We start from the raw sequence: 27,861 nt of genomic DNA, 5'->3' as shown, positions 1-27,861 counted from the left end.
TCCTTGGATGTGTCTATGGAGGTGTCCCTGGGTGTGTCTGTGGATGTCCCTGGGTGTGTCCCTGGATGTGTCTCTGAATGGGTCCCCGCAGTGTCCAGGAGCTGACGGGGGTCACCTGGGGATCCTGGGGAGCTTCTGGGGCGGAGCAGGAGCTGTGGTCACTCTGGGGATGTTGTAAGGAAGGAGCTGTGGTCACTCCAGGATGTCCTATAGGGAAGGAGCTGTGGTCACTCCAGGATGTCCTATAGGGAAGGAGCTGTGGTCACTCCAGGATGTCCTATAGGGAAGGCGCTGTGGTCACTGCAGGGATGTTTTAGGGCAGGAGCCGTGGTCACTCAGGGATGTTTTAGGGCTGGAGCCATGGTCACTCCAGGTTATCCCATAGGGCAGGAGCTGTGGTCACTCTGGGATGTTTTAGGGCAGGAACCGTGGTCCCTCCAGGGCTGTCCCGTGGCTCTCGGTAGCCACCAAGGAGCAGCCACCAACTGTGCCAGGGCCAGGCCTGGCCACCAAACTCGGGTGCTGCCCTGCCCTTGTCCCTCTGTTATCTGTCCCCATCACTCGGGTCCCCTCCGGCCCCCCGAGCCCCAAAAGCAGATCCTGATTGCCCAGCTGGAAGGTCCTAATTGCGCTTCCCTCCCCAAAGCCGCCTCCCTTTATCATAAAGGGTGCACATTTCCCCCGCTGCAGCTTCCGCGGCCACAGGCCCCGAGGGCCAGCTCAGAAATGGAGGGAATTAATTACATTTTTTTAACTCCCCTCCTTTTATAGCAGGGGAGAGAGCGATGAAACGTCCTGGGGGGAGCGGGGGGAGCTGCCGAGGAGGGTGGGGAGGGAGGGAGCAACAGCAGGAGGTGAGGGGGGAGCTGCTGCCTTCATCCAGGAGGGTCTTTGTGCATCAACCCCACACCCCAGGACTTCTCCCTACTCGTTCCCGCTGCAAAGGTGACCTCGGGAATGGCAGGGGATGAGGCCCAAGGCTGCTGGCATTGACTCAGCCCTGAGTGCGAGCCCATGGGTTTGGGCCAGGGGAAGGGAGAGGACGGGGATGGGAGGGAGGGAAAGGGACGGTCCCGCTGTCAGTCCCGCTGATGGACAGCCAGCAGATCCCCCTGCAGATAAACCCCGGCAGATGTGGAGCGGGCATTGATTTTTAGTCAGGGATGATAATGCACCAAGAAGTCATAAATTAGAAGGCAGCAAGGTCAGAGAGGGACGGGAGAAGGACTTTGCATTCTTGAGGAGGGGATCCAGAGTTCAAAAGTGGCCTGGAAAATGAGTTTCTGCAGCTGGAAGGAGCAGTCCGGGCACGCGGGCCCAGGAGGGCTCTGCAGGGTTTGCCGTGCTGGGTGGAAGGAGGGAACGGGAATCTCTGGTTCCCACTCGATACTCCAAACCCCTTCATGTCCTGGGGTGGGGAAAGGTGGATCTGCCCTCGGCTGAACCTGTGCAGAGTTCAGGGAGCTCAGCCCCAAATCCCCCTCAGCCTCTCCAGGAAGGGAATTCTCAGCCCCAAGTCCCTCTCAGCCCATCTGGGAAGGGCAGGGGCTTCCCGGCCCCAAATCCTTCTCAGCCTGTTCGGGAAGGGGATTCTCGGCCCCATATCCCCCTCAGCCTCCGGTATTGGAGGTACTTCAGTAGGGGGAAGTACCTGCCCCCTACTGAAGGGCAGGTACTTCCCATGGTCAGTGTCCTTGGAGATGGACCGGGGAGTTTTGGGGCTCAGCTGAGCTCTCAGGGTCCCCGTGGTCACCCCAAATCCATAGGAACATCCAGTTGGGATGAATCCCCCGCCCCAGAGGCAGCCGTTCCCCACCCCAGCAGGGCTGGGAGGGAATCCCGGCATCCTGGTGGATTCCCAGAGGGAAATTCAGCCCTTCCTATCCCCTTCGGGCCCGGCTGAGCTGTCCTTGGCAGAGCAGTGTCCCTGCAGGGATCCCAGAGGGAGAACAGGAATTGGGAACTCTGCAGGGCTGGGAAGGAATCCCGGCGTCCCGACGGATTCCCAGAGGGAAATTCGGTCCTTCCTGTCCCCTTCGGGCCGGGCTGGGCTGAGCTGTCCTTGGCAGAGCAGTGTCCCTGCAGGGACCGGGAGCTCTGCAGGCTGCTGGAGCCAAGGCCGGCCTGGGGAGACTCCAGGGGCAGAGCTGCGCTCAGAAACCGCTCCTGATTCCCACCCATTAAAGTCAATTCCCTTTTTTTAGCGGGATTTGTGGAAGCATCTGTCCCGATCCCTGAATTTGGAGTGTGAATCTGGGTTTCATTTGCCAGCCTTGCTTTACATCCCCCTTTTTTTCCTAAAAGGAAGTGTTAATGTGGCTCTCCCCGCCTTGGGGAGCCGCTTCTTTGCTCGGGGTAATCAGAAGCAGCTGGGGCACTGCGGGGCCGTGGCCGGGAGGGAGGGAGAGCACAAACCCCGCTGCTCCCCGAGGATTCCAGCGCGTGAAATCCTCTCTGCACCTGCGGGGCTCGGCTGGGCGGGCTCAGAGCCCCGGCCGGGCAGCACTGCCAGGCCTGGACAGCTCAGGAAGGGCGAGGAGAGAGGGCAGAGCTTCCAGGAATAACTCACAACACCCCCTCCGGCCGTGTTTTCCACTCGTGTTTGTTGTTCTAAACAGCCGGTTCTGCTCGTGAATTCGCTCCAGCCGTGTCCGGGGCTCTGTGTGAGGGTTCTGGGTGTCCCTCAGGACACAGACCCAGCTCCTCCACCCGGGGGATGCTCCAGCTCGGAGCTCTCCCTGAACCCAGGGGATTGGGGCTGAGCCAGACAGGGTTTGTGGACTTTAGGGGGAGCCCACAAATAACTCTGCAGCTGGAAAAGCCCCCAGGCTGCCCTTCCGTGATTTCCCCACTCTGCAGAGCCTGGGGGAGGGCCGTGTTGCACCCCCAGGACAGCTCAGCACCCCAGTCCTGGATTAACTCACTCTCCTGAACATTAAATTTCCTCTCTTCATCCCCAGTCCTTGGGCTGGGGAGCCCCACGGGGATATTTTCAGGGCTGAACATTCCCATGGAAGCACCTCGGGGCTTAATCCCCTGCCCAGAGGCTCTGGAGAGCCGACCAAGGCTCTGCTAAACTCGGTGTGGGGGCAGCTGAGCCGGGTTTAACTTTTGGGGAGCAGCAGAGAAGTCTGAGCTCGGTGCAGGGTGGAAAGCCTTGAGGAGGATGGGTCAGTGAGCCAGGGATGGGGGGAACGAGCCAGGGATGGGGGGCAATGAGGCAGGGATGGGGGGAACGAGCCCTTCCCTCGCTCAAACCTCACTGCTGTGCCCCAGCCCAGCCCCGCGCTCGGGATTAGATGGATTTTCCAGGATTTTACCCAACCCCCTCCACCCCCCGCTGCCGAGTTCCCCTCCCGGACAAATTCTCCTCCCGGAGCGGGGCCGGGAGGCGATTTTCCATCCAGGCAAAGCGTCTTTGCAGCGCTCCCGAGCCCTTCCGGGGGGAGGAGGAGATGCTTTAGAAAGCAGAGGCCAGCTCGTGGCTGGGCATTCACCCCGGAGCCCGCTGGGGCAGGGAGGAGGGGCCGGGAAGGTGTCGGGGTGAGCAGGAAGGGGAGCCTCGGCCCCACAAACCCCCCAGTGTCCTTCCCGAGAATGCAGCCCCGGCACAAAAGCTCACCAGGCCGCTGCTGGCGGATAAAGGGCTCATTTTACCACTTGCCAGGCTCCAAATATTTCCAATTTGCCACTTTAATTGATGTCAATAAGGTTATGCTAAATTCGGAGATTTGGAGCCGCTCGGCATCTGAGCGCCGGCCGGGCCCCCCGAGGTGACCGTCCCCTGTCCCCGCTCCCCCCGCCCCAGCCCGCGGCTCCGACACGACCGAGAGGCTTCAGGAGCCCCGGCCCTTCCCCTGCGAGCCCTTTCCACCCTTAACTCGGAATTACCCCGGGGAAATTCTGCTGATCCCTGGCGGGACCGGGGTCCCCGTGCGAAGGGCAGAGCCTCACCCCCAGCTCAGCCCCGGGAACAAATCTGGCATTTTTAAAAAAAAAAAGAGAGAGGAAAAAAAACACCAACAAAAACCCAATTAGTTCATCTGGTTCAGGTCTCAAAGCAGGAAGATTTTTTGTGTGCAAATTCAATTACATTTTCCACCAGAGCACTGAAAGGAGCCGGACCAGGACCTGTTACCCTTTAACTTTTGAGGGCAAAGAGACCTCGGACGTTTCAGCCCCTGAAGCTGCATCAAAGGCAGCGAGGGTTTGATCTGCTTTGCTCGGGGACCTTGGCAAACCTGACTTCCCAAGAACGGCTAGATTTTTTTCCTCACCGCCCCTTTGGGAAAATCGGGATTTTCCTCCCGGTTTTCCGTGGCCCCTCTGCTCATCCCTGGCAGGGCAGCAAAAAATATCCCCAAATCCCGAGTGGGCTGAGTGGAATTGCTTCATCCTCCCCGTTCAGGGCTCCGAGGGGAGCCCCGGCGGGGTTTGGGGGAGCAGAGTTCGGCTCTCCCGCCCGGCCAGCCCCGTGTGGGCTCTGGCCATCCCAAAGCGCCCTTTTGGGGCAGTTTTCGGGGCCGTTTTCCTCCCGCCCGGCCCCTGACGGTGCCTCGGTGTCTCTGCAGGTGATGAGCATCCTGAGCAACCCCAGCGGGGTCCCGCCGCAGCCCCAGGCCGATTTCTCCATCTCTCCCCTCCACGGCGGCCTGGACAGCACCAACTCCATCTCGGCCAGCTGCAGCCAGCGCAGCGACTCCATCAAGTCCGTGGAGAGCCTCCCGACCTCGCAGTCCTACTGTCCCCCCACCTACAGCACCACCAGCTACAGCGTGGACCCCGTGGCCGGGTACCAGTACGGCCAGTACGGGCAGAGTAAGTGCCGGGAGGAATTCCCCCTTCCCGGGAACGGCAGGAGCGAGGGAGGGAGCGGGGGTTGGATTTATACACCCGAATTCTGCCTGTTGGGTGGGAGACCTGGGAAGTTTGTCCTGCTGGAAGTGAAATCTGCTCAAGGGTTGCTCCTCCCCTCGCAGGCGAATCAAAAGCCCCAGTGAAATGTTTTAGGTGAAATTTTCTGTCAGTAAAAGGCAGCTCCAGCCCCTTCTCCTTGCCCAGAACCACCAGGACAGTCTCACCCTGGTCAGCCGTGGGAAAGCTGGGCTTTGTAAAGCCGAGCTGAGCGTGTCCCTGCCTGCCCTGCCCTCCCCAGGCCGGGCTGGGAGCTTTTCCTGCAGAACGCCTTTGTCACCAGGGCTGGGGCTGGAATCCTGAGCCTGCCCAGGTGTTGTCCCTTCTGGGTGATAGGGACAGCCTGGCCAGCTGGGTGACAGGAACAACCTGGTCAGGAGGTGCTGTCCTGGCCAGGTGACAGGCACAGCCCAGCCAGGTGATGGGGACAGCCAGGCTGATGACAGGCACAGCCTGGCAGGAGGTGACAAGGACAGCCCTGCCGGTGACAGGCACAGCCCGGCTGGAGGTGACAGGCACAGCCCGGCCAGTCACAGTCACAGCCTGGCTGGAGGTGACAGGCACAGCCTGGCCGGTGACAGGCACAGCCCAGCCGGTGACAAGCACAGCCCGGCTGGAGGTGACAGGCACAGCCCGGCCGGAGGTGACAGGCACAGCCCGGCCGGAGGTGACAGGCACAGCCCGGCCGGAGGTGACAGTCACAGCCCGGCCGGTGACAGGCACAGCCCGGCCGGTGGCAGGCACAGCCCGGCCGGTGACAGGCACAGCCCGGCCGACAGGCACAGCCCGGCCGGAGGTGACAGGCACAGCCCGGCCGGTGGCAGCAGCCCCGCGGCCCGGGCTGTTCTCACCTGCCGCGTGTCCCCGGCCGCGGGGCCGCTCGGAGCGCCGCTGACCCGCGAGGGTTAAAGGTGCATCCTCTTCCTGCGGGCGCGCTGCCGCTGCCCGCAGCGTGTCCTCGGTGACCTTTCCTCCCTCGGCCGCGGCTCCGGCCCCGCTCTGTCACAGCCCTTTAATGTCCTTAACGCGCGGCCTCAATGAGAACCGGCTGTGGCGGCAGACGGGATCAATAGCGGCCCCCCCGCCCCTCCTCTTTTTGTTTGTCGGGAGTTTGATCTGTGACCCCTCGACCTTCCCCTCGCTTCTGGATGCGGGGCTGGACACACGTGCTATTGATAAAAATCTTAAACAAATTCCGATACCATGTATTTCCAATAAAGATTCCCTTGGGCGAGGCGTTAGTCACACCCATGTGTGTAAAAAATAAAATAAGGGGGCGAGCTGCTTTCGGCAGAGAGGGGGAAGGAGAAAGGAGGGTTTGTCTGGCTTTGCTGCAGGATTTTTTGCTCGAGCTGCTCGCAAGGTTTGTGTCGTTTCCCGGGCCCCCCGTGCCCGTTTCTGTCACCCCGTTGGTGCCGAGCTCTCTGCAGTTTGCCTCGGTAATTAGCGCTGCCGAGAGCAGCCCCTCACGTGCAGTTGACCTTGGAATAACGACATTTTTTCCTGCCTTTCCCCGTGCCTGTTGTGCTTTGCAGATAATTCCAATTCCTCCTCCTTTTGGGTTCTTCACTTCTCTTCAAATTCTGTTTTAACGCCCGTCGGCGTGAGGTGACCCCACGGGGTCATTTATTCAGATCAGGTGCTTCCTTCTCTGATGCGGCACAAAAGCATCAAAAACTATTTTTAGGTGCATCAAAAACTATTTTTAGGTGATAAAATATATTCATTGCATAACACAAAGTATCATTTGGTTCATATATAATGCCACGGTGTATATAATATTATGTAATCAATGGGATATATAATATAATTAAATTAATAGAGATGATATTATAGGAATGGGTGTTATGAGGTTGAGGCAGGCTCTGTGTGACAGGAGACAAACCCAGGGTTTGGGAATCAGAGAATCCCTCTCCTCCCACTTCTGCTTTTCCCCAGTTTTACACAAACAAACCCAGTCTCACTTTCCCTCTCACTTAAACAAACAAACAAACACCTTCCGTAAATTTCTGGGTTTATTTTGGCTTCTGCCTCGCTAAACCAACAAACCCCATCCCTGATTTCTGGCCTGAGATACCCTGGTGCCTGTGGGTTTTGCCCAGCGGCACAGCGAGGAATGTTTGGGGTTTTTGGGAGGATGGGATTGCCATCGAATTCCCAGCCTGGCAGGAGGTCGGAGCTCTGGGAGGTCGGGCTCTGCTCGCAGGGAACGAGGGACTGGACAAAAGGAAACAGCCTCAAACAGCACCAAGGAGGTTCAGGTTGGATTTTGGGGAAAATTCCTGCATGGAAAGGGGCTCAGGCACGACATGGGCTGCCCAGGGAGATGCTATCCCTGGAATTGTCCCCAAACATGGATCCAGTGCTCGGAGACAGCGTTTGGGGACAGGCAGTGCTGGGCTAAGGTCTGGACTCGATGATCTCAAGGGGCTTTTCCAAGCTCCCTGACGATTCCAGGATTTTGTGGGCTCCACCTGCTCGCCCCTCTCCTTCCCCCAGGGCCACCCCGCGCGGTGACACCGGGGACAGAGCCGCCACCACACACCCGCAGCGTCCCAGCAGAGAAATCCCTGGAATATCAGTGAAAGTTCTGGATGAGGGCCGGGGGAGGAGCCCTGTGGAAGGCGGAGGGAGCACACCCAGCCCTGCCGAGCTGCTGCTGCTCCCGCCGGGCCATCCCGGGATCCCCCCGCTCCCAGGGCCGCTCCGTCCCGGGGCCGGCGGATCCGCCGCTCCCAGAGGCCGGGGCCGCGTTAATGATGCCGGTGATGGAACGCGGGAGCGTGAAGGGAATTCTAATGGATCTGCCAAGTCTAATCAGGATTGGTGCGTGGAAGGGGCTCCTCTGGGGCCCGCCGCTGACAGGACGTTGATGGCTGAGATTTGTTTACTCATTGGCAGCGATCGGGCAGCTCCTGCCAGCTCCTGATTAATCTAATTGGGGCCATTAGAGGCGCGGAGGGGGACTTTGACTGAAGCCCGGCTAATGAGCAGTGTCACCGTCCTGTCCCAGCCCTGTCCCCTCACCCCGGGGCGGCCGGGGGAGCTGGGACCTGCTGTCCCCTCGGGGCTGGGGCTGGTCTTCCTTTCCAGATGGAAGTGAGGGGAGAGGTTTCCGTGGGATGGAGGGAGGCAGGCAGGGCTCACAGCCGTGAGTCAGCAGTGGCGAGGCAGGTGCGAGCCCCGACCTGGGCAGCCTCCACCGAAATCTCTGGAATCACATCCAGCAGCATCACGCAGAGCGGCAGCCTGGAAGGTTTATCCCAAACCTCCAGGCAACTCCCTCAGAACCCTCTTTCTCCATGGCAGAATTCCCACATTTTTCAGGTGTTCATAGAGAAAGTCAAGGGCCTCCCCTCCCTTCAGCTGTGCTGAGCCCCACAGCAGCTCCTGGCTGTTCCAGCCTGGCTCTGAGCCCTTCCCGGGAGAGTAGGAGGTCCCTGCTGTGCGTGACAGCCCTGGGCTGTCCCTGCTGCCCTGCAGCTCCTGGCAGCCCCATCCCAGCTCTGAGCCCTTCCCGGGAGAGCAGGAGGTCCCTGCTGTGCGTGACAGTCCTGGGCTGTCCCTGCTGCCCTGCAGGACCTGTCCTGCTCCCGGCAGCCCCATCCTGGCTCTGAACCCTTCCCAGGAGAGCAGGAGGTCCCTGATGCTGCCCTGCAGGGCTGGAAGCCTGGTCACTGAGTGTCCCCGTGTCCTCACTGTCCCTTTCCCCCACAGCTGCCGTGGATTACCTGGCCAAGAACGTCAGCCTGTCCACGCAGCGCCGCATGAAGCTGGGCGAGCACTCGGCCGTGCTGGGGCTGCTGCCGGTGGAGACGGGCCAGGCCTACTGAGACCCCCTCGCCAGGGACCTCTGGAGACCCCCGCCGGCTCCCAGGGATCCTCCCTGCCCCGTTCCACCCCAGCTGCCGAGGAGATGGGAGACGGGGGAGCTCTCCCAGGATCCGGCTGCTCCAGAGCATTCCAGAGGCAAGTCCGGCCTCTGGGGCCTGACTCCTCCTGTGGCCAGAGACAATGGGCTGGGTGCATTTATCAACCCCGGTCCAGCCCTCCCTCCAAAGCCCCTGGCCACAGCATTCCCCACACTCCAGGACTTCCCATTCCTAGGTAGCTGGCATAGTCAAAGCCAAATGAGCGCTTTGGTTTTTTTTTTTTTTTTTCTTCTTTCTAAAGGGAAAAAAAGAGAAATGTTTCATTTTGTTTCCTTTTCTTTCCGTTGCTGTAAATTTGATGAATGTTGTATATAGGAAGGTATAACCCAGCTGAGCATTAAGGGTGATGTAAACCGGGACCACGGAAGACCTATGGACCAAAAATAAGGACTTGTTTAAAAAACAAACAAACAAACTGCAAAGGCAAATGAAAGCAGAAAAACATTTATTCAAGGGACAGCAAATTTCCCCAGCCCAGCCTACCCTCCCTTCTCACCGTTGGCTTCCCAAAGCAGGGCCGGACAGGCCAGATCGCTGCTAAGCAGGGCTGGGGTGGAATTCCAGCCAGCCTGGGACCTTCGGGAAACGTGAACAGCTGCAGGAGGAGCGGAGAGGAAGGGCACGGGTGACACTCACTGCTCCTCCGAGGGACAATCCAGACACGAGTGTCACCACCAGGACACAGCAGCAGAGCGGCGGCAGCGGGGACAGCGCTGGCCTGGCACGAGGAGGGGCTGCAGACACACCCCGGGGACACGGGGCAGGGATCCTGGTGGCCCTGCTGTCCCTGAGCTGACCACGGGAGCAAAGACAAGAGGGCAGGGCCAGGAACTCACTGAGCAGAGCCGGGTTCTGCCATGGGAGTCACCTGGAAGGGAACGGAGCTGAGCCTGGAGGTGCTGCCCTGCCCAGGACGTGGAGCCAGGACAGAGGAGCTGAGGGGTTTCTGCAGCAGCCAGGACAGGAAGAGGCTCCAGCTGCCCCTCTCCACACTGAAGGGATGAGATTCATCTTCCTGAGACATTCCCTGTTCTCACTGCTGGGAGAAAGCTTTGCTCCATCCATCCATCCATCCATCCATGCATCCATCCATGCATCCATCCATCCATCCATCATCCATCCATCATCCATCCATCCATCCATCCATCCATCCATCCATCCATCCATCCATCCCTCCCTCCATTCATCATCCCAGCCCAGTCCCACATTCCCTTTTTCTGCTGCTGGAGCCTCTCTCTCATTCCCCCCTAAGCCAGATCCTGTTCTCTGAATTTCTCCCCCCACTTTTCTCCTCTCCTGCATTTGTGTCACCTCCTGTCCCTGCTTGGACAAGCCCAGCCAGCACCCCCAGGTCACTGCTGAGACGTCACCTCCCAGGGGGGACACATTTCCCTTTTGGTTGATCCTCGGTGATCCCTGAGCATTCCCAGTGGGGCAGAGGTCACCCCTCACCTCCCCGTGCGGGGTCAGGAGGTTTGGCCTGGAGAGGGTCAGGACAGCTGGCCCGGGATGAGGCAGGAGCGTGGTGGCCACGGGCAGAGTTCAGTGTCCCCCCCCGAGCAGAGTTCAGTGTCCCCCTCGAGTAGAGTTGTGTCCGTCCAAGCACAGTGGTGTCCCCCACGGGCAGAGTTGTGTCCCACGCAGACAGAGTTGTGTCTCTCACGAGCACAGTGGTGTCCCCCACAGGCAGAGTTTTGTCCCCCACGGGCAGAGTTCAGTGTCCCCCCCAGAACAGAGTTGTGTCCCCCCCGAGCAGAGTTGTGTCCCCCACAGGCAGAGTTTGGTGTCCCCTGTGGGCTGTCGGGTTTGTGATGCCCTGAACCCCTTCAGATCTCTGCTTTCACAGCAATTCTCTGCCTTTGTGCACTGAGGGACCCTGTGGCTGCTCCAGGTTGCTGAAGGAGACTTCCCTGGTTCTCCCCTCTCCCGCCCTTCCTGAACCAGCTGGAATGTTCTGGCAGCTGGAACATCTCCCTGGGCTCTTCCCCTGCCTGGTCCCCTCCCCATTCATCACGAGCCACCAGGCCACTGTCCCTGCAGCCATCTGGACCAGCTCACCTGTCCTGGATTCCCAGTGTCCCAGCAGAGCCACACGTGGCTCCCATCAGCTTTGCTTCCCGCCTCCGGCAGAGCTGGCTCCACATTCCCAGAGGGATTTCCCTGCACCTCTGTCATGCAGGAGCTGAACCCAGGTGACTCCTGAACCCAGAGGCTCAGTGCTCCAGAAATCCTCGTGTCACGCACGGAGCCCAAACATTCCCTGGATCACAGAGTTTGGGAGCAATTCCATTCCCACCTCCTCTCCCAGGGCACCTGCGGCCAGCGAGGCTGAAGGGACACAGAGGGGACACAATTTCCAGAGGGGACAGAGGAGCCCCAGTGCCCTGGACTGCCGGGTGACCCTGAGGCCTCTCCCTGCTCTGCTCCAGAGATCTCAGGGAGCAGCGAAGCCTCTGCTGGTTCGTGGTGTTTGTGCTTCAGAGCATTGGAAGAAGCAGAAAACCCTGCAGAATTCCAGTCCTGGCTGAAATGTCATTCCCAACAGGAGCCCCAAAGGGATCGGGGCGTCTCCAGGCAGCGATGGAAGCACCTGCTGGAATTCCTCTCAGCACCACTCACAGCCAGTGCTAAAACTGGAGATTTCCTGATATTTAACAATATTTCTGACCATCCCCAGCTGGGAGCACCTTCCCGCCTGCACCCTCCTCTTTGCTGCTGGCATTCCATCCTGTGCCAATCCCTCCTCTTTGCCACTGGAATTCCATCCCGTGCCAATCCCAATTCCATCCTGTGCTGATCCCTCCTCCTTGCCGCTGGAATTCCATGCCGTGCTGATCCCAGTTCCATCCCGTGCCAATCCCTCCTCTGTGCCGCTGGAATTCCATCCTGTGCCAATCACTCTTCTTTGCTGTTGGAATTCCATGCCGTGCTGATCCCTCCTCTGTGCCGCTGGAATTCCCAGCCCAGCGCCCTCCTCGCAGCCTGCCCAGCCGCAAGGAAAGGCTCCATCATTCCCCGGGATCGCTTGGCTGCTGCTCCTGCTCTTCCCTCCTCTGTCACCTCCCCTCCTCACCCATGGACAGCTGGGCCTGGCCGCCTCACCCAAGGGCAGGACCCCAAAAAAACCCCAAAATTCAAAAGAGGGAGCACTGCAGAAACCTCTCTGCCAATCCCCTTCCCCAGAAAGTCCGTGGGCAGCCGGGCTCTGCTGTAAATAGAATTCCTAGAGGAACGAAATAGCTCTTCTCTGACCTTCCCCTCGTGGTCGCACTTTGTACATTTAGTTGGGAAATTTGGTCATGTGCTGTATGTTTATAGAAAGTTGACCTTTTTTTTATATACTAAGAAAAAAAAAAACAACCTACAGTGAGTGATGTGCTAGTTAAAAAGAAGAAAAAAAAAAAAGAAAAAAAAAAAAGAAAAATGTAAAAAAAAAATTAAAATAAGGAAAAAAGGGGATGGGGGGATGAACTGTAGAAATTTGCCTATTGTGTGTTTTCAAAAGACATTCCAGAATCTTCGGGGTGGGATGGGGTTGCTTTCGGGCTTGGGTTGGTTTTTTTGCTTTTGTTTTGTTTTGTTTCTTCCTTTTGTTCATGTATGAAAGTCAGAAGTAACTTTTGGTTTTGTTCTGTTGGTTCAGTTTTGTTTCATGGATTGCCAACCTCAGCTCTGCTGACGAGAGACAAATTTGGGGGGTGGGTGGGATGGGGAGGGGACGCGGCAGGGGAGAGCCTGGAGCTGGGACAGGACAGAACGTGAACAGCGGGACAGTGGGAACCTGGCTGTGGGCACCTGGGGACACCAACGGGGACTGGGACTGGAGAGCTGGACAGCAGGAACCTGGCTGTGGCCGCCTGTGTCTGCCTGGGGCCACCAAAAGGGACCAAGCCTGGAGAGCTGGACAGCAGGAACCTTGCTGTGGCCACCTGCGGCCACTAATGGGGACCAAACCTGGAGACCCTGACAGAGAGAACCTGGCTGTGGCCACCTGCAGCCACCTGCAGCCACCAACAGGGACCAAGCCTGGAGAATTGGACAGCAGGAACCTGGCTGTGGCCACCTGGGGCCATCCAGCAGTGACCAAGTGGATCCTCAGCTGCTGCTGACTCTGGGGGACCAAAAATCACGCAAAAAGCAGAGCAACAGTGACCAAGGGACATGGCCGGAGATGGACATGTCTGAGATGGACATGTCAGAGACAGACACAGCCAGAGATGGCCACATTCCAGAGAGGACACAGCAGAGATGGACATGGCCAGAGATGGACACATCAAGGATAGACACAGTTGAGTTGTTGAGCTGGCCACAGCAGAGATGGATACAGCCAGAGTTGGACACATTCCAGAGATGGACGCTTCAAGGATGGCCACAGCCAGAGATGGCCACAGCAGAGATGGACACACCCAGGAATGCTCTCCCAGCTCCACCATTCTCCCAGGCCTGCCAGTGACTCCTGCCCTCCTGGGGGACAGCAGTGACCCCGAGGGGCTCCTTTGTCCCCCCAACCCATCCCACCCCAGCACGGCCGGACTGGGCCCGGCCACCGCAGCAGATCGGGTCCTTTGGGTCCTTTGTGTATTTAACGCTTCTAACCCGCCCTCCCCGGCACCCCGGGGGTCCCCCTAGGCTGTAGGGCACCCCCTGTCCCCGTTCCTGCGGGATCGTCGCTTCTGTGTTCGCCTCATCGCCATCTGCTCCGGGCCGTGGGTGTGTGCGCGCCGGGTGTGTAAATACGGAACCGCACCATAATTTATTCAGCTATATGGAGTAGATTTAGTAGGAAGAGAAACTGGTTTTGCTTTAACTACCTGCTGCCTGTAGGTGTCTTTCTGTAACTCAGGCATAACTGTTATACATTAAAAAAAAGAAAAAAAAAAAAAAGAAAAAAATCGATTCCAAGTGCCTTTGGGTTGTTTGCATAGCAGCATAGAGGGACGAGAGCCTCGGGGATATCCAACACGCAAAGCAGGGGAATTCCAGCTGTTTTCCCTCAAAAGCCGGGCAAAATCCGGCTCTGGTTCGTGGCAAGGTGGAGAAACCGGGCAAATAAATAAAACCTTGAATTACACCGCGGCTCCGCGCGGCGCGGGGACGATTCCCCGGCTGCCCGCAGCAAGCCGAGCCTTCCTGGTTCGGAGCAGCCCCGGCCAGCTCTGCTCCGCGGGCACCTGGCTCGCGTTAAACACCGGGGCCAGGCAGAAAATATTCCCAAAGGGCAAGGGGGGCAGGGCTGGGAATAAACCTTGGGAACAAAGGCCTGGGTTCAGGAGTGCACCGGGAGAGGTTCTGGATCCCGGGAACAGGAGCTGATCTCCAGCCGAGCCGCGCTGGGCCGAGCGGAGATGAGCGGCCCTGGGGCTTTGAGGCTGTCCCTCCTCAGAGGGGTCACCCCAGGAGCTGCCCGGCCCCACAAAGCCAGGGGGGTCACCCCAGGATGGGAAACATCAAATGTGGGGTGGGAAACAGCTGGAGTAGGGTGGGAGACATCAAATGTGGGATTGGAAACGTCCACTGTGGGATTGGAAACACCAAGTGTGGGATTGGAAACACCAAGTGTGAGATGGGAAACACCAGTGTGGGATTGGAAACACCAAATGTGCAGTGGGAAACACCAGTGTGGGATTGGAAACACCAAATGTGGGATGGGAAACACCAAGTGTGGAGTGGGAAACACCAACTGTGGGGTGGAAAACATCAAATGTGGGATGGGAAACATCAAATATGAGACTGGAAACACCAAATGTGGGATGGGAAACATCAAACGTGGGGTGGGAGACATCAAGTGTGGAGTGGAAAACACCAAATGTGGGATTGGAAACACCAAGTGTGGGGTGGGAAACACCAAATTTGAGATTGGAAATACCAAGTGTGGGATTGGAAACACCAAATGTGGAGTGGAAAACACCAGGTGTGGGATTGGAAACACCAAGTGTGGGGTGGGAAACATCAACTGTGGGATGGACACTGCCCAGGTTTGAGTCTGGGGAGCAGGAAGGGCTGGAATTGCCAGCCTGGGGTCTGCCCTCGGCTCAGGGGAGGCCTGAGGGCTTTGGGATTGCACTCCCCCCCACCTGCACCCCCTTTTCCAGCCCCTCCCTGAGACCCCTGAACCCCAACTGCTCCCAGTGCTGGGATAAGCCACAGTTCTGAGAAAATGGGAAACTGGGGAGCCCCTGAGCCGAGGGCTGCCCACCCCAGATGGGGCTGGGGGGAGGCTGGCAGGGCTGGGGGAGCTCTGGGCTGCAGGGTTTGGGAGGGCCCAATAGGGATCCCTGGAAAACCTGTCAGGAATGAGCTGGAAACTGCAGTTCTGGCATGATGCCTAGGGCTCCGCACTGCCCCGAACCCCAAAATTGCAGAAATCACGGCCAGAGAGGCTCAGCCTCGTGTGGGAACCATCACCAACCTCAGCCCAGATCCCTCCCCGTGTCCTGCGGGAATGGCGTGTGGGATCTGCCATGAGCCCCTTCCCACCCCAGACACAGAATTCACAGAATTCACAGAATTCACGGAATTCTCAGAATCAGAAAAATCACAGCCTTCACAGAATCACACAGAATTCACAGAATCACAGAATTCACAGAGTCACAAAATCACAAAATCACAGAATCCCAGAATTCACAGATTTCCCAGTTTCACAGAATTCACAGAATTCACAGAATCACATAATCCCAGGTTGGAAGAGACCTACAAGATCATCAGGTCCAGCCCAGCCCCAGCCCCTCAGCTGAACCCTGGCCCCCAGTGCCACATCCAGGCTTTGTTAAACACAGCCAGGGATGGTGACTGCACCACCTCCCCGGGCAGCCATTCCAGAACTTTGTCACCCTTTCTGTAAAACACTTTTTCCTGTTATCCACTCTATATTTCCCTTGGTGCAGCTTGAGGCTGTGTCCTGTGGTTCTGTCAGTTCCTGGAGAAGGACACCAACCCCAGCTGAGCACAGCCGCCTTTCAGGAGCTGTATCCCACCCGGACCTGCTGGATTTTTCCAGGGGGGAAAATCAGAAGCTGCTGCCGAAGGCAGCTCCGAGCCCTCCACGGGGTCACACCTGGGGTGTTGGGAAGGGGATCCCGTTTGTCCAGGAACCCCAAACGTGGTGCCACTAAAATGGGGTGACATTTAAAGCACAGTGACGCTATAAACACAGTGACACCAAAACAGGGTGACGTTAAAAACCACAGTGACACTAAAACGGGGTGACATTAAAATCACAGTGACACTATAAACATGGTAACACCTAAACGAGGTGACATTAAAAGCAAGGTGACATTATAAACACGGTGACCCTCTAAATCTGGTGACACTCAAATGGGGTGACGTTAAAAGCACAGTGACACTATAAACACAGGGACACCAAAATAGGGTGACATTACAGTCACAATGACACTGTAAACACCGTGACACCAAAACAGGGTGACATTCAAATCACGGTGACACTATAATCACGGTGACATTAAAAACACAGTGACACCAGAACAGGGTGACATTAAAAACACGGTGTCACTATAAACCTGGTGACACCAAAACAGGGTGACATTAAAATCACAGTGGCACTATAACCACGGCGACACCAAAGCAGGGTGACACTAGGACACGGTGCCGTTATTCCCGGCCACATCCCTGCTTTCAGACCCTCTCCGCTGCCCTCTCCCGGCTCCCGGCCCCATCCCGCCCTTCCCGGGGCGTTAGTCCGGCGGTAAGGAGTGATGAGGAGCTGATAAGGAGCTGATAATGAGCTGATAAGGAGCTGATAAGGCGCTGATAAATCAGCTCCCAGCCCGGGTGACCGCTCTGCTGGCCCTGGCACAGCCCAGCCCCTGCGAGGGACCCGAGACCAAGGCAGGCAGGGACTGTCCCTGTGTCCTGGGGGGCAAACTGTGCTCCTTTCCTGCCATTTATTTATTATTTCTTGGGGTTTGTTTTTTATTTTTTATTTTTTATTTATTTATTTTTTATTTTTGGGGGGGTTATTTTTATTTTATTTAATTAATCTTATTTATTCCGTTATTATTTATTATTTATTCCTTTATTATTTTTATTTCTTATTCTCTATTTATTTTTAATTATTATTTTTATTCATTTTTCTATTTTTATATTTTAGTTTTGGTTTTGATTTTTATATATATATTTATTGTTATCTGGGGTCACAGCTCTTCCCTCTGGCCTCCAGGACCTCTGTGTCCCTCACAGCTTCCCTTGACCCCCACACTGGATGTTCCCCTGGAATTTCCATATTCCTCTAGAGTTCTGATATTCTCCTGGAATTCTGTGTTTTGCTGCTGGAGGGAGCCAAGGCCAGAGGGATTCCAAGCCCGCAGAGACCCCGAGCACAGGAAAATCCCTAAATATCAATAATTTAATCCTGGTTCTGTAGGGCAAAACCCCCAGAGGAGCAACTCACACTTCCTTTTCAACTTTATAACCAAAAAAAAGTTGAATATTTCCATTATTTTCCTGGATACTCTCACAGTTACTCTTGGACTTGATGATCCTGATGGATCCATTCCAGCCCAGCATATTCCATGATTCCATGGTTTCTAATCCTACAATTCCATGATTCCATAACCCTGCAATTCCATGATTCCATAAACCTACAATTCTGTGATTCTATAATCCTATATTTCTATGATTCTATAAGCCCGCAAATCCATGATTCTATAATCCTATATTTCTGTGATTCTATAATTTTACAGTTCTATGATTCCATAATCCTACAATTCCATGGTTGTACAATCCTACATTTATGTGATTTGATAATCCTACAATTCCATGATTTCATAATTCTCTGATCCTGCAATTCCATGATTCCATAATCCCATCATTCTGTGACTCTATAATCCTGCACTTGCATGATTCCACAAGCCTACAATTCTGTAATTCCATTATTCTATAATCCTATAATTATCTGATTATATATTCCTCTAATTCTGTGATTCTAGAATCCTGCAATTCCATTATTCCATCATTCTGCAATTCCATGATTCTCTGATTCTATAATCCTACAGGCCTATGATCCCATCATCCTATAATTTTACAACTCTACAATCCTGCAAATTCCTGACTCCATGATTCTGTGATTTTATAATCCTGCAAATCCATGGTTCTCTGACCCTACACTTCCATGATTACATTATTCTATAATCCTACAATCCCATGATTGTCTGATTTTGCAATTCCATGATTTCATAATCCTATACTTCTGTGATTGCATAACCTTGCAATTCCATGATTCTCTGATCCTGCAATTCCATGATTCCATAATTCTACAATTCCATTGTTCCCTGATTCTATAATTCTACACTTCCGTGATTCTATAATCCTACAGTCCCATAACTGTTTGATCCTGCAATTCCATAATTCTATTATCCTATAATTCTGTCATTCTAGAACCTTGCAATTCCATGATTCTCTGATCCTACCGTTCCGTGCTTCCATAATCCTACAATTCCATTATTCTGTGATTTTATAATCCAAGTTCTGTGGCTCTCTGATCCTTCAATTCCATGATTCTATGATTCCATAATCCTACAATTCCATTATTCCATTTTATAATCCTGCAATTCCACAATTCTATAATCCTGCAATTCCATGATTCCATGATTCCATAGTCCTTCAATTCCACAGTTCTGTGATTTTATAATCCCAGAGTTCCTTTGCTCTCTGATCCTGCAGTTCCACAATTCTGTGATTCCATAATCCCACAATTCCATGAGTCTCTGATCCTGCAATTCCATGATTCCATAATCCGACAATTCTATGATCCAGTGATCCCATAATCCTGCAATTCCACAATTCTGTGATTTTATAATCCCAGAATTCCACAGCTCTCTGATCAATTCCATGATTCTGCAATCCTGCAATCCCATTATTCCATTCTCAGGGGGAATTTGAGGAGCAGACAAATCCCGTTTCCACAGCGAGGCTCTTCCCACCTCATTCCTTTCCCAAGGAACGGGAGGAACAGCCCGGAAGGAAAACAAAACATTTTTCTCTTTCTGAGCTGAGATTCAGGACATTCTTTGAAGCTCAGACTAAAGAAAATTAATTTTTTTTTCCTCCCTTTTTGTTCCAAACTCAGCAATTGAACCTTTTGGGAAAGGTTCTTGTTGTTCAAATGAAATGTGTCAGGGGAAGGGGTCTGAGCCCCTTTCCATCTCTCCCTCCTTCCGTCGCCTTTCCCAGCACCGGGGATTCCCGAGGCAGTTTTGCAGCTGGAATTTCATGTTGGTTTAAGGGCCAGAACCTCGCCCACGTCCCCAGATCCTGGCCAATCCCCAAATCCCAAAGATTTGGGGGAAAGGGGGGCAGCAAACCCTGGCCCTGCCGGCTGTGGGTGCTCTGGGAAGGTTTTGGCTGGGTTTGGGAATCCGGGAAGGTTTTGGGGCAGGTTTGGGATCCTGATTTTTATGGGTGCAGAAAATCCATCCCAAAGGGTGATCCGGGCCCCTGGAAGCAGAATTCCCAGGAATTCCCGTGGGAGGAGGAGCCCCACACTGCCTCCCTCCCCAGCCTCAGCTCCTGCTCCCCAAAACTGGGGAAGCAGCTCCAGAATTCCCACTTAGCATTGGTGCCTGGGTTTTTTGGGAAGTGCAGGTGCCCATCCCGAGCAGGGTTTCCTGTTCCTTTCATCATGGGATTATAGGATCATGGAATTGCAGGATTATAGAATCACAGAATTATAGGATTATAGAATTATGGGATTGTAGGATCAGGGAATAGTGGATTTGTAGGATTATGGAATCACAGAATTATAGGATTATAGAATCATGAAATTGTGGGTATATGGAATCATAGAATTGTAGGATTACAGAATCACGGGATTGTGGGATTGTGGGATTGTGGGTAAATAGAGTCACAGAACTCTAGGATTATAGAATCACGGGATCGTAAAATTATGGAACACGGATCTGTAGGGTTATGGAATCATAGAACTGTGGGTTTATAAAATCATGGAATTGTAGGATTATGGAATGACGGAATTGTGGGTAAATAGAATCATAGAATTATAGGATTAGGGAATCGTGGAATTGTGGGTTTATAGAATCACAGAACTGCAGGATTATGGAACCATGGCATTGCAGGGTTATGGAATCACAGAATTGTAGGATTGTGGAAAAACACAATTGTAGGATCAGGGAATCGTGGAATTGTAGGATTATGGAATCACAGAAATATAGGATTATAGAATCATGGAATTGTGGGTTTATAGAATCATGGAGCTATAGGATTATAGAATAATGGAATTGTAGGATTATGGAATAATGGATTTGCAGGGTTATAGAATAATGGAACTGTAGGATTACGGAATCACAGAAATATAGGATTATAGAATCATGGAATTGTGGGTTTATAGAATCACACAATTATAGGATTATGGAATCATGGAATTATAGCATTATAGAATCACAGAAATATAGGATTAGGGAATAATGGAAATGCAGGGTGCTAGAATCACAGAATTGTAGGATTATGGAATCATGGAATTGTGGAATTATAGAATCACAAAAATATAGGGTTAGGGAATAATGGAAGTGTGAGTTTATAGAATCAGAACTACAGGATTATAAAATAATGGAATGGTAGGATTATGGAATCATGGAATTCAGGACTATAGAATCACAGAACTATTGGATTATAGAATCATGGAATTGTGGGTTTATAGAACCATAGAACTATAGGATTATAGACTCACGGAATTGTAGGATCAGGGATTCATGGAATTGTGGATTTATGGAATCATAAAACTGTAGGATTATAGAATCACGGGATTGTAGGATTACTGAATCATGGAACTGTAGGTTTATGGAATCATGGAATTGTGAGAATAGAATAGAATAGAATAATGGAATTGTAGGATTATGGAACCATGGCATTACAGGGTTATGGAATCATGGAATTGTAGGATTAGAAACCATGGGATCATGGAATATGCTGGGCTGGAAGGGATCCCTTCCCACCCCCATTCCCATCCCCATGGCTGGAATCCCAGCCCCTGGGAAAAGCCTTTTCCCTCTGGCTCAGGCACCCAAGGGGAATTAATCCCAAAGTTTTGTGGGGATCAGGGACAGCCTTTGGGAATGCCTGGAGCCCCTTTTTGGGATCACAATTCCTCAGGGGTGGAGGAGGAGCAAAAACCAATTTTGGGTGGTTTTTAGCTGGTTTATGTAGATATTTTATAGGGATTTTATTCAGGGATTTTATTTAGGTATTATTTTAGGTATTTTTAGGGGTCTTTTGGGGTACTTATTTAGGTATTTTATTTAGGCTTTTATTTAGGTATTAAGTATTTTATTTATGTATCATTTTACATTGGTTTTTTTTGGGGGGTTTTCCAGTACTTATTTAAGTATTATTTTAGGTGTGTAATTTCAGTATTTTATTTATGTATTTCATTTAAGTATTATTTCAGATATTTTATTTAGGTATTTTATTCACATATTACCTAAGGTAATTTTTCCAGGTATAATGTTAGGTATGTTACTAGGTATTTGATCTAGATGTGTTATTTAGGTATTCTATTTATGTATTTAATTTGGGTATTATTTTAGGTATTTTATTTTGGAATTTTATTTACATATTACTTTAGGTAATTTATTCAGATACTATTTTAGGTGTGTTACTTAGGTATGTTATTTTGGTATTTGATTTATGTATTTTATTTAGGTATTATTTTAGGGGATTTTTAAGGGTTTTTTCAGTACTTATTTAAGTGTGATTTTAGATATGTTGTTTAGTTATTTTATTTAGGTATTAATTTAGATGTGTTACTTGGGTATTTTATCTAGGTATATTATTTAGATATTTCATTTGGGTATTATTGTGGGTATTATTTCAGGTATTTTCTCGATATTATTGTAAGTAAATATTTTGGGTCAATAACCCCTAACCCAGCCACTCCCACCTCCCAAACCTCTCGCTCCGAGAGGAGCCACATTCCCAGCAAATCCCACCGGGAATGCACCCGCCCTGGCAGGATCCTGTTCCCAGTCCCTGATCCTGGGGATGTTTCCTTGCCTCACATCCCCTGCTCCTGTTCCCAGTGATGTTTTCCTGCCCCATGTCCCCCATTCCTGATCCCAGGGATGTTTTCCTGCCCCATATCCAGGTCCTGACCCATATTCCCCATGGCTAATCCCAGGAATGTTTTCTTGCCCCATATCCCCTGTTCCTGATCCCAGGGAATGTTTTCCTGCCCCACACCCAGGTTGCTGTTCCCAGAGATGTTTTCCTGCCCTATATCCCCTGTTCCTGATCCCAGGGAATGTTTCCCTGCCCCATATCCAGCTCCTGCCCCATGTTCCCCATGGCTGATCCCAGGAATATTTTCCTGCCCCATATCCAGGTCCCTATTCCTGATCCCAGGGATGTTTTCCTGCCCCATATCCCCTGTTCCTGACCCCAGGGATGTTTTCCTGCCCCATATCCAGCTCCTGCCCCATATTCCCGTATTCCAAGGATTCTGCTCCCCCCAGCTGGAGCTCTCGGTGCTTCCCGAGCGGTTCCAGCTCCGGAGCTGATTAAACTGGGCTGTGGCCCTGCATAAAATCAGGGAGTTCCGAGCGGGGCCAGGGACACGGGAGGGAATTAAATCCCTCAGGGAGGATTTCCACGCCAGGCCCGCTCCTTTCTTTTTTCGGGATTAATTGTAATTAAGATCCCGGCCCGGCCTCGCGCTCACCTGGCGCAGAGCAGCCCGGAATTTTAACAATGTTAACGTGGGAGTTCAGCTCATCCTGCATTCCCAGAGCATTCCCTTCCCTCATCCCTGTGCCAGCATTCCCGTTTTCTGCTCCAGGCTGGGAAAATTCCTTTTGGGGAGAGTTTTCCTAGGAAAGGGGTGCTAGGGGAGGGGAAGGGAGCAGAGTGAGGTGCAGCATTCCCAAATCCACGTTCCCAGGAGAAAGCAGCCTGGGGAGCAGGATTTCCCGCCTGGAGGTTCCCAGGTGCCCCTCAGGGGTGCAGCAGGCCCAGCTCGGGGTGTCTGTGCTTCCCTCCATCCCAATTCCCCAGGGAATTCCACAGGAGCAGGACAGGACCCGGGAGGGGAGAAGATCCCGCTGTTCCCGGCGCTGGGGAGTCCTGGACACCACAATTCCCTCTTGAAATTCCCTGGGAGTGGAACAGGACTCAGGAGGGGAGGAAATCCCATTTTCCTGGGGCTGGGGGATCCCTGACACCCCAATTCCCTCCTCAGGCTCTGCTTTCCCTCAGCACCCCCTGGACATCCCCAAAATCCACCAGGGAACAGCTCAGATCCAGAGGCAGCACGGGGCAGCTCCTGATAGAAAATATTGGGAATATTCTCCTACAGCCAGGAACGGAAAGCAAAGCTCCCTCCTCCCTCATAAAATCCCAAAATTTGACTGCCATCCCTCCCTCAGCTCCTTTGGGATGGGGTTTCCTGTGCCGGATCTGCCTCACGGACCCTCTCCCCTCATCCCCACCTTTCTCTCCTTTCTCCTTTCCCTCCTCTCATCCCATTTTTTTCTTTTTTCTTTTTTTTTTTTTTCCCTGACTGGGAAATAAATAAATAAAGATAAATAAATAAATAAAGTATCCAGGAATCCTGGCTGATTCCTGCACGTCCCTCACCCCGAATTCCACCCAGGACTGCCTTTTGTACAGAGCCAGGCTAATTATTATTAATGGCAGATTTGGGTTTATTTCAACCAGGAGACCAAAAAAAAAAAAAAAAGTTAAAAAAAAATCCGAGGGGGAAGAGGGGGGAGGACGAGGATGGGAGGGGAGAGGGGGGAAAAAAGGAAAAAAGGGAGAGAAGAAACCCAGAAGAAACTGTTCACATTTCCCGAGACATGGACAAAGCTTTTATGAATATAACTGGATTTGTAACAAGCATTGCAGCTGCATATAAGGCATTCAGACATGGAGACAATTTTACTAGATAATAGACTATCACGCAGGATACAATTTAAATTAAAAAATGCAATTTTCACCTTGAAATGAACAAATGATTACAATTTCTATACAAATTAAGGCATTCAGGCTCTCTTTCAGTAGTGGCATCAGCCCATGAAATATGACATAATTACCATGAAATACATTTTCAAATATTTTGATTTTTGTCCGCTGCTTTTAAAAAACATAGCCCGGGCTCACGCGCGCTCGTGTGTGTGTGCGTGGGGGGAGAGCGGCTCCCGCCATCCCACCTTCTGGGGAAAAACACATTAAAAAGAAAAGCAAAACTCCCCAAAGATTAAACCTCCCCCCCTCCCTCCTCCCCGCTCCCCCTCCTCTTGACTCGCGAGATAAAATTGAAAAAAAAAAATCAGACAGAAAGAAAAGGGACGCAAGCGAAAGGCTCTAAAGCCTCGAGATTTATCTAAATTACTACGCTTATCTGCAAAAATCACATCTGCCCGTTATCTGGCGGCTCCGCGCATCGCCCGCGCCCCTCCCCGCGCCCCGCTCCCATTCCGCTCCTTTTATTTTTTAATTATTTTTCCATTATGCTCCCCTGGCCGGGTGCGGCTACAAGGGGGATCAGAGGGGCGCTGACCCCCGCAGGGAGGGAGGGGAAGGCCGGGAATTACGGGGCTGGGAAACGCGGGAGGAGCTGGAATTTGGGGGGCACAGCACGGCCGGGAGGGGGGGGATTTGCCCCCCATCGCTATCCGGGAAAATCCAGCAGGAACAGCAGGATGAGTGCTGGAAATCCGGCTTGGAAAGGAGGGAGACAGGGAGTTTGGGGGGTAAAAATGCAGAAATGACAGGGGGAATATAAGGGTAAAATACAGGAATAAAAGGGAGAATTTTGGGGAATATACAGAAATAATAGGGAGAATTTTGGGGAATATACAGAAATTATAGGGGGAATTTTGGGGGTAAAATACAAAAATTATAGGGGAAATTTTCAGGGGAAAATACGGAATTAATAAGGGGAATTTTGGGGGGAAATATGGAAATAATAAGGGGAATTTTGGCGGTAAAATACAGAAAGAACAAAGGGAATTTTGGGGGAAATATGGAAATAGATGGGGGAATTTTGGGGGTGGAATATACAGAAGTTATAGGGGGAATTTTGGGGGTAAAATACAAAAATTATAGGGGGAATTTTCAGGGGAAAATACAGAATTAATAAGGGGAATTTTGGGGGAAAATACGGAAATAACAAGGGGAATTTTTTGGGAAATATGGAAATTGATAGGGAAATTTGGGGGCAAAATATGGGAAAAATAAGGTGACCTTTGGGGTTAAAATACATTAATTATAGAGGCAATTTTGGAGGTAAAATACAGAAATGGCAGGGGGAATTTTGGGGGAAAATACAGAAATTATGGGGAAATTTGGGGGTAAAATACAGAAATAATTTGGACCATTTTCAGAGTAAAATAAAGAAATAATAAGGGGAATTTTTGGGGTAAATCATCATTTTTGACAGCCTTCCAGTGAGTTTTTCCCAGCCCATCCTGGTTGCCCATCCCAGGATGGCTCTGTCCCTTTGTCTCCCCTATTTTTTTAGGGAATCCTAAAAACAAACCCGGGTGGGGAGGCCGGGCAGGGCCTGGGGTGCAGCCGTGCCAGGCTTGGCCTTTTCCAGCCCCTCCATGGAACATCAGCAGCAGAGGGGTTTGGGGGGGATTTTGGGAAGGAATTCCTGGCTGGGCTGGAATTCCGAGAGAAGCCCCAGGATCCCTGGGACTCCCAAGGGACGTTGGTTGGGTTGGGACAGGCTGGTGGCCCTGCCCAGGGGTGGCACTGGATGGGATTCCAGGCCCTTCCAAGCCAAGCCATTCCAGGATTTTTCCAGGATTCCCTGTGTTTTCCTGGGATTCCAGACTGGGAGGACCGGGCTGGGAAGTTCCCCTTGGGGTGAGCCTGAGTTTAAAAGCTGCCTCCATTCCAATCCATTCTCCTGGAGTGGGGCAGGATAATCCTGGATTTTGGGCCCAGCTCCGATGTTCCCAGGTTTTGTGCTGGATTTTGGGAAAGCTCGGGCGGGGTTTGGCCCTTTCCTCCCTGCTGGGTCCCGTCCTCCTGCAGGAATCCAGGGATGGACAGGCAGGTTTCTCCTGAGCAGCAGCTCTCAATCCTTGGTTTTCACTATAAAATCCCTTTTCCCAGGATTTCCATCCCTCCTCCCCAAAGCTGTCCCTGCCTGCAGCGTCCCCACAGGAACTGGGATGGCTCCAGCCTCGGTTCCCTCAAGGTTTATTGACCTCCATCCCCATTCCTCAGCTTCTACTCCTAAAATGTGGAGCTTTCACTCCAAATTCATGTTCTGGGATCGGTGTCCTGCTCAGCAGCACACCAAGCAGGGATGGGGAAGGATTCATTCCATTTCAGTTTGGGAATTCAGAGAAGTTTTGTGAAAAAAATTAGATTTTTGGTGGTGAGCAGTTCCTGTGGCTGCTGGGCTGATGCAGCTCCCAGATTTTTCACCAAAATCTGGAATCCTTGTGAGCTGTCCACGAGGAAATCCTGGTGTTCAGTACTTGGATGCTCTCAGGGAATGATTTCCTGTGGATTCTCGCAGCCCTGGGTCAGGAGAGGCAGAGCAGCCTTGGAATCAGCTCCCACTATAAATAATTTCATTTTTTATTAACATATTCTTTTAACTTTCCCCACCTTCATCTCGAAAACCTGGCAGCTCCTGCTATCCAGTAACAGATATTGATTTTGGGCTGGAGAGCTGCACCAGGGCAGAGAAGTGCTGAGCAGCGCTTTTCAGGCGGTCGATAATTTCAGCTGAGAAATTATTCAGAATTTGGGAAGAAAAAAAGCTTTTCAGTGGGAGCTGGAGCTGCTTGGTCTGCACTCAGTAAATTAAATAAAAACAAAATCGTGGGGTCTTTCTCAAAAAGGAGGAGAGGAGGAGTCAGGCAGGGAAAGGAGCACAGGGCAGTGGGGATGGGATGGGATGGGATGGGGATGGGGATGGGGATGGGGATGGAGGGACCCCTCCTTCTCCATGCTGGGAACTCAGGAATGAGTTCCAGGAGAGGCTGGAGCACACCAAGAGCATTCCCAGGATAGCTCTGGCCCCAGGGCAGCCCTCCATGGGGCCATGGCTGGGGCTCAGCTTTGGGGTTTTATTGGGTTTTGGTGTTTTATTGGTGTTTGGGGTTTGTTTCCCCAGAGTTCATTCCTTTAACCCAAACTGCAGACAAAGGGTCCACACACTGCTGGCCTCCCCAGGAACATTCCCCATTCCCACTCCCATTCCCATAGGATTTCAACCCAAACTAACCCAGATGTGTCTCCATTGAGCTGCTCCTGGAGCCAGACTCCCTTTGGGATGGGACACAGGAAAAGCAGATCCGAGTTCACTCTGGGTGCTGGGACAGAGCCGCTCTTCCCTGCTGGCCCCAGAGCTGGCCCCATTCCAGAGCCCTTCCCAAACAGCTCCGGAATTTGGAACCACCCCCGGCTCTGCTCAGGACCCTCTGAACCCTTCCCAAGGGATTCCCAGTGCTGGGAGGATCCACCCTGACCCTGCTGAGCCCACGGGGTGTGGGAATGTCGGGAATGCTGGATGTCAGCCCATGTTCCAGGTGGGCAATGATCCCTGGATCTCACTCCTGGCCCGGCTGGGAAGAGCTGGGGCTTCCCAGAGCCAGCTCCTCCCAGAACCTCCCACTTCCCAACCCTCCCATTTCCCAAACCTCCCCTTTCCCGAACCTTCCATTTCCCAAATACCCTCCCATTTCTGGGGTGTCTGCAACTCTCTGGTCCCCACCCCACCTGGGAATCTCCAAACCCTTCCCAGCCTCTCCTTTCCAGCTGGGAATGCTCCAGGCTGCCCCGGGGTGGGAATGGCTTTGCAGGGAAGCTCTGGGGCCCCAGGGAAGGGCTGGAGGGAGCTCAGGAGGGTCCCTGGGCCGAGCCGGGCTGGGCCGTGCCGGGGCTCGAGGCTGGCTTTCGGCTCCAGGCACACGCCACAGGTGCCCGGGATTGTCCGGAACGCTGGGACAGAGCTGCTGTGCCCCGAGGGGACGTGGAGAGCCAAAAGCACCGGGGGTTGGGGTGGCGTCATCATCATCATCATCAC

General features: G+C 52.8%; 1 protein-coding gene across 1 annotated transcript in view; it reads left to right on the top strand.

Moving 5' to 3' along the window:
- PAX7 (paired box 7) overlaps positions 1–8,960 on the top strand; it is a 112,163-nt gene extending 103,203 nt beyond the window's left edge. The window contains exons 8-9 of the mRNA XM_041419591.1: positions 4,572–4,818; positions 8,632–8,960. Of these exons, the coding sequence (XP_041275525.1) occupies positions 4,572–4,818; positions 8,632–8,747 (363 nt within the window). The 3' untranslated portion in view covers positions 8,748–8,960. The remainder of the gene's footprint in view (positions 1–4,571; positions 4,819–8,631) is intronic.
- Positions 8,961–27,861: the final 18,901 nt, after the last annotated feature.

This window comes from Onychostruthus taczanowskii, unplaced genomic scaffold (assembly GCF_017590055.1).
Source record: "Onychostruthus taczanowskii isolate IOZ18803 unplaced genomic scaffold, ASM1759005v1 scaffold61, whole genome shotgun sequence".
Taxonomy (NCBI): domain Eukaryota; kingdom Metazoa; phylum Chordata; class Aves; order Passeriformes; family Passeridae; genus Onychostruthus; species Onychostruthus taczanowskii.
This window is presented reverse-complemented; position numbering and strand designations above follow the sequence as displayed.